Below are 9,987 nucleotides of genomic sequence, written 5' to 3'. Positions count from 1 at the left end.
ATATTTCAATTATACATGTGTGAACTGAATTGCTAAATAAATATTAACTTTTAAATGAAAACCTGTCTCAAAGACGTTGATAACATTTTTCCAAGAGAAGCCCAAGGGAACTTTGAGCTTAGTTTCTACAGAAAGATTGGGAAGCCCTGCTGTTCTCTTGCCTGTTTGATAACCTTACTCGTACTACACTGCCATAGTTTGCTGCGCTTCTCAGGACACTCGTTCTGTATTACAAACAGGCAGATGCACAAGCAAGTTTGCTGCAACTTTTTGCTGTGTGCTGTTCTCACACCGTATTTATGATCCTGAACCCAAGAGTTCAATTTCTGGCTTTGGTTTTACTGCAGCATGACTTTGTTCTCTCTCTCTCTGCAAAAGCTGGCAGTTGACAGATCTTTATGAAGGCTTTTCTTTCCCTAACAAGGTTAGCAAAACTGAGTTAGAATCTTTGTTAGTGTTAGATCATTTTCTGATGTATTGAATTATTTTTAGTTGCTTTAATACATTTATTTTTTTTTTATTGAACTAAGGAAACATGTCTCAATACAACTTTAAAGAGGTCTTTTGAGATACATTTTGTCTACACAAAATACATATAATGGAACTTTGAAGAAGCTCATTAATGTATTTTAGAAGAGTTTTTATAACAATTAATGATGTCACAATTTGAGAATTTTAAAGCTATGCAGAAAAGAAAAACTATAATGTAAAATAAGTTTAACTTAAAATATGTCACAGTGAGAAAAGCAGCACCGTATCTGCAGACCAAATATTCTCTGATTTTTGTTTTCATTTTTCTTTTTTTCAATAAAACAATGTGTGGAACCCCAAAGTAGGGGTAATATCTAATGCATGCACATAACCTTTTAATTTAAAATGTTAAGTTTCTGAATAAATCATGACATCCCTCCAATTAATTTCACATGTTCTGCATCCATTTTCTTCTCTAAACAGCAAGTTTGTTTATTTTGCAGGGGATTTAGACTAGAGTACATGCAGTAGGTGAAAGCTAAAACAATTCTAAACATATTGGGAAAAATAGGGGAAATAACAACTAAAAAAAGTCAGTTTCTATGTGAAAAAGGGGCTATTAGGATTACTGGAAAAAAACTGCAACAGACAGAATCTTCTGCAAGGTTTTGGGAACTGGTTATTAGATCTTAATCTGTTTTAATAGTTTCTAAAATGCTGTTTAATCCAAACAGAGAAATTTTCAGTCATATATCAGCCCACACAAAATTTACTTGAAGTATACAGTGACATATGTGGCTGTTAGGTGTGCTCTCACCTTTTCAGTGATGCTTCATGAAATAAAATTTAAGTAAAATACTCAGTTTTCATTTTTCTTTTCCAGAGAAGAAGAACTGTATTTTTTCTTTCATTAACCTAAGTATTTGCTTAGATTTTGCAAGAGTCAAAGCTGCAAAGGTAGAACAAGAACATAGCAAAACTGAGAGCAGCTTTTTCATATTTTTTTCCTTTTCCTGTTCTGCCATTTTGCTCACATTTTATTATTTTGTTTTTCATCTTGAAAAGACAAAGTGACAAAAATTATTCATAAATTTTCATTTTGAATCAGAATCTGGAGATCACAGCATGCTTAAATCAGAAGCTCAATTGCACTGTGTCCAAATTCAGGCTCCCATGCAGGTGTGTTTTTAGTCTACCATTCTGACGAGGACTTGAATAGAATCACCTGAACTGTGAGCATGTTAATGTAAGTTAAAATCTGTCTATCTGACTGTGGATTTGATAAACTGATTACTCATTACCCCACCATTTCAAGCATTATTTTCTAATTAACATAATGAGAGCTAAAAGAAATTTTATTGCAGGTCAACAACACTGGGTAAAGCTGAGCTGCAATTATGTAATCCTCAAAGACATTCACTCAGAAGAACTGTCATGTAATGTATGCGTCTATTATTTCTACATTATTAGTTAAACTCCACTTGATGTGTGGGTCAGACATTCTCACCACTCTCACAGTTTTACCTGTCAGCCATGGGGACCCAGTTAAATTCTTCTTGTGATATGTAAATCCCCATTAGTTGTCTTTTATTTCCTGCTCCTAACATATATCCAAAAGGGCAAGCGTCCCCAAAATACTTAGCTTTCTCCTGTAAACAAATGTTATACTGCCAAAGGCATGTGAGGATGAGTTTTTGTGCAACAGCATGAAAGATTAGTTCATGACATTAAAGTGTTTGAAAATGTGTTTTATTCGAATTTATTATTTACTTAAATGTTAAGAACACAAAGAAAAAAAATTAGCGATAAATAATTGTGACCCTAGTGTTTAAAATAAAAAAAAAAGTCTCTGTCACAAATGCTTGTATTTCAAGGCTTGTATTTCTGGTGTAGGAACCCCAGAGCTAAACATCAATTTTGCTGTGTTAATGAAATGAATTTTAGAGCATCTAATTATAAAATAAAGCCACCAGAAAATTAATAAAAATAAAATAAATTCTTAGCAAAATGCAACTGATCAAAAAGGTAGTTACTCATTCCATGCCTGAAGGCAAACAGGGAAATGATCCCTTGCCTTCATCAAGATATTGATCAGACAAAATTTGTGTATGATACATGGGATTTGGGGATGCAAGCAGGGATGGTTTAATAATTTTACCCATTTATTTTCACAACTGGATTAAACACTGAATTGTGAATAAAGCAGCTGCCTCAAGAACTACAAATTTAGCAAATTTACCTTACATGGTAAACCACCCTGGGTCTCAAACAGTTTGCATCTGCCAGAATTGAAGTTTAACAAGTTTGGCATTCCTTGTGCTTTGGAAGGTTTAGGATTTCTCTGGGATGTAACAGCATCCAGCATTCAATAGCTGAGCCTCAATAGCTGTCAGAGCCTCTGAAAATGGTCTCCTTACAGTTGTGTGTACAATGCACAGTCAATTCTCATACAAATAACAGAAGGAATCTGAAAATTCAACAGCATTTCTTTAGTACTTTACTAAACATATAGGTTTACTTAGGGTATCCTAGAGTTTCCTTAAGTAGTAATCCACTGATCACAACATTACTAATAGTAATGCCTTAGAAGAGTCCTGGCTTTGTGCTGACCAGTACAGGAGAAATACAGCCAGTCACACAAAAGTTCATCCCAGATTCTCTGTCCAGATTACATTAGGCCAAAATATCAACACATATATTTCAAAGACATATATTTGGGCTGTGTTACGTATGAGTTAATTTTGTTGTTCTACTGATTTCTGAAATTACAGAGCTGTTGAAACCTTGGAAGCTTCATTTTTCAGAAATTTGTGCTGAGGTTTTCCATCTTTAAATGCCTGGTTTTGCAACATTTAGCTTTGCTTTATACTGTTATATTTGAAATTGAACCCAGTTGAACCCAGACAAAATCATAATTTGGTATTATTTCCAGGAAAAGTAAGTAAAAGTTCATGTGATACCTGCCTTAATTTTACTGGGGATATAAATGAACCATAAGATTACTTAGAGGATCTGTGCAGTTCTATTTCCATGAAGACGGGTAAAACCAAGTATGACTGATTTTATTTGAAGTTTTATTTGAGTATGTCTCACACAGGTTTTCAATAAATAGATTCTTCCCCTCTGGCCTACCAATATCATTCTTATTCCTCTGAATTGCATAAATTGCAATGGTGTGTATCTCCTCTACAGTGATGGGATACATATACCCACACTCAGAAAGAACTTTTCTAATCCACAAACGTAAAATCCCCTTTCCTTCTTTGGGGGAATGACTTCTCAACTGTGTTTTAGGCCTCAGTCATCTGTGTTTAATTTTGGGGAACTGAATGACTGAATGAAGATGAGCAGTAAATATCATTCATATTCAATGGAGACCCCCTTTTTTACACTTTTACTCCATCTTTCTCCATTGGTTGTACAGTAATCAGCTCTCAATAATGTGATTTGCTCATCACATACTGCAAAGGGCAAATGAATTTGTCTCACGTACCAGAAGAAATTTACAACAGGTTACATATTGAATTTCCCTGAAGTTTACCCAGACTTTGCATTCAGCATGTAGCCCTGTTCATGTGATATCTATTCCTTTTAGTGATGCCCAGAAGAGAAGATGAGAAAGAGAAATGGGTTTCTAGATGGATGCTTAATCCTTAGCTTTTACCTGATAAGGCACCCAGAGGTGTTCAGTCTTGTAATAGGGCAGAAAGAAGTTACAACTTTCCAGCCCTAAACAGAGGAGAGAGTTCTTCCAGAAATCTGCTCCACCATAACTTATGGAGCCCTTGGTGGTCTAAGGCAGGTCACAGCCTTTACCTTGCTGCCAGCTACACCTCAGGTCATGTTCTATGCAAACTTGAGATGGAAATACTTGGAAGAGAAGAACTAGAGGAGACTTCAAATATTGGTAGCATGTAGGAAAAATTATGCTTGGCCTCAGACAGCAGTCCAGAACAAGCCATAGCAAAACTATAAAAAGACAACAGATAGCAGTATGAAAGGAGAAAGAAAGAGGAGTGGGACTTTGAATGACTTCTTCATTTTCACAATGCCAAGATGGACAGAAGTAGAATTAAGGGCAAACTGGCGTGAAATAAACTGAAATTTTACATTCAGATTACTTTCTACATAATTCCTGACATTAACTCCTACCTAGAGAAATATTTAATTTATGTCAGTTTTGCCTTTCTACTAGAATATATTTGAGAGTCATCATTCCCTGTTTAATTCTTAAAACAGTGCTCTTGTTCATATCTCATTTTTAAGCCTCATGAGTAGACCCAGGCTTCCTAATTGGGCCATCATGCACTATGAAGAAGCTAAGATAATCTCTAATGTCTTTCTCAAAGATGAAAATGAGATCACCAAAATTATTCAACCCTGTCATCCTTTTGCCTTGAACAGACAGGAGGGAGGTGTAAGATCCTTAAACATATAATTAAAATGGGCAGTTCATCAACATTTATAGATGTTTGTACTTTTCTGATGAAAATAGCTAAAAGTGACTGTTGAGTTTGAACACAGCTTTTCAGAAAGATTAAATGGATACTTGACTTAGCCAATTTCTCCACCCTTCCTGACTTTTTCAGGAGAATGACATTTTGCCTACAGTCACAAATGAACAAGCATCAGCCATTTGTAGCAGACATCCTATTTCTCTTCCATTCTTTAGCTGGTGTTTGGACTTGCAAAGTTTTAAAATCTTTTCACATGTGTATGTAAAGCATTGACTTCAGCTGTTTCTATTTCAGTGAAAGAGTACTTTTTGGGAAAAGCGTTGCTGAAAGAGATGTTTGCATATAGCCTGTGAAATATCAGTGTTAACTATTTAAATAAAACTTGTGTGAGAAGCAGTCCAGGAAACAATGCCTATTGCACTATTTCAAAGCTGAGGGGGAGGGTTGCAAGCTTAACCAAATGCAATTGATAATTGTTATTGTTTCAGAACAACTGGCAGTAGTTTTTTTGACTGCTCTTAACAGCACTAGGCACTTTTCCGTCTCATTCTTCTCTTTCATCCCATCTCTCAAAGCCATGAACAAAAAATATCTTAGACCTTTCTTAAGAGTGACAGAAAATATATAAACTAGTGCATTTGTATTTATCTGTACGAAATGGCTGATTCTAAAGCAAATGCAGTTTTTTCTGACTGTTCTGTGGTAACTCATCCTCATACTTTGATGTCATTACTATACTTTCATATCGTTATGCCCTCTACTGAATGAAGGTGGAATTTAGGCTGTTAAAAAAACTGCTTGAATTGGCTCATTTTTTAGTAGTCAGCTTGTGCTGTTGCAGATAAACATGCCTCCAACACAAACTGCTCAGCATTTTTGTAATGTGTATATAAATTTGTGTACATTTGATACATACCACATTTAATTAAACAGTAAATTGAGCCATTCTTAAAAGATACCATAAAGTTACAACAGGACATTTATTTGAAGAAAAAGAGAATTGCACTTGTCCTTTTGCCCCTTTGCTTTTTGTATCTCATTAATTTTCTCTCAATTGGAAAAAAACTTTAAGTGGGTGATACTTAGTATTACACTATCATCTTCAACAGCACTGTCATGAAAAACATATGCAAAGAAGGTATTATAACACAGAGAGAATAAAAATTCTGACTTTTTGTCAATATTTCAATATGTGACATGCAGTTCCCCTTTTCTCATTTTTCATACCTAACACTTAGGTTTATGTTTGACATACAGTCAACCCAGTCTCCTTCTGTTTATATCATTTATATAAGAACTATTTTCATTAAATTCAGCTATGTTTCCACTGGATGAGTGTGTTTTCTTCTGTCTATTCCTAGATAGCAAGTGTTTTGAGGCAGGGACCATTCCTCTGATCCTTTGTTTGCCTGGTGAATAATGCAGTTGTTACAGAGATTAGAACAATGACTAACAGAAGGTGCCTGTGTCTAAGAGCTATGACTCACAAGTTTTTAGTGGGTTTTACTGGAGCAGTTTAAGATGATAGTGCCTTCCATCTCTCTGCCTCCCCCTCTTATGGAAATTAAATCCCCAATAGTAAAAGTGATACTAGCAAACCTCATGTCATCTCTTCACCTATCTCAGTTTAAGAGCCCTGTTTTAGTTTATCAGCTGTCATTGATGCCTTTATGACAGTATAAAGGCTTGACACTGTGAACTAGGAAAGCTGAGCAGTGGACACCTATTTCCTTCTACCATCCAGATTTGGGGCAATAACATCTGATTGAAGCAAGACAAATACTTTGTCTGGCAACATTTTAAACTGCTAGAGCTAAATCAGTGTTCACAATCCAAAGCCTTCACCCCTGGTATTTCTGTTTTGCAAATAGGAAAAAAAAAGCAAAATAAAAAAATAAAATTATTAAAAAATCACCCCTACAACGCCAATACACTAGTTGGAAATTGTGGACTGTGAGAATGAAGCTCAAAGTATTTGGCCAAATACATCTGAGATGTGGGATCACCAATCATAACCATGAAATATCATTAATCAATAAGCAAAGACTCTTCAGGTAAAAGACGGTCACTGAATAGTAAATATTGAATGTGTGGTAATAATTCAGTAAAGTACAAAATAAGTAATTGACCTGTTATTTTGTCAGCATTTCAGACAGGCACAAACCTATGTAGTCATATTATTTAACATTATAATTCTACTAAAGGGCCATGCACCCTCTGAATGTACAGCTCCCTGTGAGACCTACTGCTAGTTCTTGGCTTCATGATTGATTTATTGCTGCTCCTTGACAAAATATCTTGTCTTTTCCACTTTTTCTTTCAGTGGCACAGAATGAACTGGAGATGGATACACCATCTTCTGCAGCCTTGCTGAAGTAATTTTTATAATCCTTATTGCCCTGTGGCTGTGATTTGGTGGCCAAAATCCTCAGTCAGTGTCACAGGAAACAACAGCAGTTGAGGTAATAACAGCAGTAAAAACAGAAATGTCAGCAGAAGTAGCATCCAGATTTTTTACTTTGTATTTTTGTTGGTTGATGAACACACAGATTGAATGTTTGAAGCACTGTAAATGGGGCTGTGCAAGTAACTTTCACGTTTTTATTCACAGAAAATTAGGCAGCTTTTTTCCAAGATAGTAGCACTCGTGAGCAGGTGGGGGATCAAACTTCAGTGAGATGGATCTGACTAGAACACCCACACACAGACAAGATAACAATTTGCACTGCCAAAAGGTACAGTGGCAACTTCCTTATGATAGAGTAAATTGGAGTTTGGAGTATCTTCTCAAGGAAGGCAGCAAGATCATTAGTTTCTCTTCAAATACCATCCAGCTTTATCATCAACAAAGAAGAATTGATTACTACTCTAGCATAAATATAGTAACAATCTCTGGAGTATCTTTGAAGCTTTTAAATGATTGAATAAAATAACAAAATCTCTCTCTAGAGAATAAGAAGATACTGATGTTGTTGAGCTTTCTAGCTAGTCTAGGCCAAGGTTTCAAAGAGAAACAGTACAAAAAAGTTATCAAAGGTAAGAAAAAGCACACAGAAAAAACTGAAGAAACAAAACCCACCATCGAGAACGCCCTCTCTCCCTGAATCTGCCAGCTGAAAAGAGCAGTTTTCAGGTGTTTTTCTTCCCTTCATTCAGTTACCAGAAACCTTTACTGTCCTAAACTTTATCAGGTGGTGCAAGCAGAACAAAGTTTCAATTCTTCTTGTGATTCACTCTCATGAGTAGAGGAGAATTCATCTTCATCCTCATCCTTTAGCCAAATTTTTTGCTATTTTAGATGAATGACATCCTTTAGACTTCAGCAGAGTTGTATCCATTCCAGCCAGCAGATAATTGCACCCATTCTTTTCCATTTTATGTGACGCAAGGAATTTTCATAATGAAGTAGGACACCATAGAAGGGAAACTTCCTGCTTCTCATCGGAACCAAATGAAAATATCCTCTGCTTTGCTGTATATCTGTCATGTAACAAATGGGTTGTGTTCTGAAGCAAGGAAATCCCATCAGTTATTTCAAGAGCAGGCCCTGTCACATATGCTGCAATCTCTGATGACCCAGTGCAATCTGTCTGATTGTGAAGCAATGAAAAGCAATTTGAGTGAGCTGACAAACAAATCAACATAGCTTCTCCCCCACCCTTTTTCTTCCTCTTCTTCATTTATTTTCTTCTCATTCTTTACTGAATGAGTTCCCACCTGCAATATTTCTAGTAGTATTTACCAAAGAAAGTTGTATCAGCATGTAGAACAGAACTACTGTGATTCTGCTACTCTGGGACATCTTGAGTGGTCTCTTACCAGATCGTTGTATGTGAATTTTGTTCTAAACATGAGGTTGGTCTGAAAGGTTTATTTTAAGCAGCTAAAAGAGAAGAAGATATATGATAAGGTGGATATGTAGCAATGACAGTCAGCGAAACACACTGGTAATGTTACTAAAAGAATAGGAAAGATCTCAGTACGTGTGCATTATATAAACTACAATGTAGATGGGTAAAGGGCAAAATTATTTTCTTAGACTTCGTGCATTTAGTTTCGTGTCTGTTCTCGTTTCATGAACAGCTTCATAAGAAAAAAATAACTAATGCAGCATCCAAATACCATCATTTTTACAGAAATATGAGTTACAGTGATGCTGTCATATATTTAACAACAAATCCCAAATATTGCCTCAAGAAATTTCAGAAAACCATTATTTTCTCTTGTGATTCTTTATTAATGTTTAAACATGGGCGTAACTAAGGTTGAAAATAATATCTCTGATTTCCGAAAGAATATGTTTGTGATGAAGCATACCCAAGTACTCATTCTGGTATGGGCATCTGGGATTGCACAACTGCTCAAACTCGTAAAAAAGGAAAAGGAACAAGTACTGGCTGGTGATTGCTCTCTCTTCTTAAGTTCCAAACCTGTGTTTTTATAAGAGGGATAGAAATGAATAGAAATTTACAGTGGTATAGCATCAGTGATTGGCAAAGGCAATGAGGGATGGCTACAAAAAGCTGGTAATTTTGTGCTTGTGACAGGAGTTAGAACTGCAGATACACCAAGAAGAGTTTGTTTCTGAGTCTAGGTGAACTAAGCACTAGGAACAGAATTTTAGGTACTTGTATGCATTTTGTTCTATCTGTAAGCTCACATACAAGAAATTAAGATGTGAGGTTTTTAAAAGAAACATAAGGCATTATTGAGTTGATTTTGCATTGGAAATTCTGGCCTTAAAAAAAACAAAGGGTGAAGAGTTAGCTGCTCTAAAGGTGTTGCTTTGTCAATTCATTCAGTGCACATTAGCACTTCTCAAAAGATGTTTACAGTTTCAAGGTCAAGAGCTAACCAGTTATTAGGGCTACATCAACTAACATGGTTTGAATTGATTCCATTATTATTAGAAGCTAAAAGAAGTAGAGCAGCATCTTTTGATGAAGAGGGAATCAAAGTGTATATTTCAAGTACAAAGAGAGGTTGCAGTGTATACAGGTGTAAATTGGAATAATGTTTTTGCAAGCATTTCTGAGAACAGCTGAATAAGGTTCAGAAC

General features: G+C 35.6%; 1 protein-coding gene across 7 annotated transcripts in view; it reads right to left on the bottom strand.

The window, feature by feature from the left end:
* VSTM2A (V-set and transmembrane domain containing 2A) overlaps positions 1–9,987 on the bottom strand; it is a 47,557-nt gene that overhangs the window by 25,126 nt on the left and 12,444 nt on the right. Inside the window, exon 5 of one of the 7 annotated variants that reach the window (XM_074546299.1) lies at positions 2,077–8,518. The exons of the other annotated variants lie outside the window; for them this stretch is intronic. Coding sequence (XP_074402400.1) covers positions 8,463–8,518 — 56 coding nt within the window. The 3' untranslated portion in view covers positions 2,077–8,462. Of the gene's footprint in view, positions 1–2,076; positions 8,519–9,987 lie in introns of those variants that run through there. 7 annotated transcript variants of the gene reach the window in all.

Source organism: Zonotrichia albicollis, chromosome 1 (genome assembly GCF_047830755.1).
Source record: "Zonotrichia albicollis isolate bZonAlb1 chromosome 1, bZonAlb1.hap1, whole genome shotgun sequence".
NCBI lineage: Eukaryota > Metazoa > Chordata > Aves > Passeriformes > Passerellidae > Zonotrichia > Zonotrichia albicollis.
The sequence above is the reverse complement of the archived record's forward strand: the minus strand, read 5'-3'. Positions and strand labels throughout refer to the sequence as shown.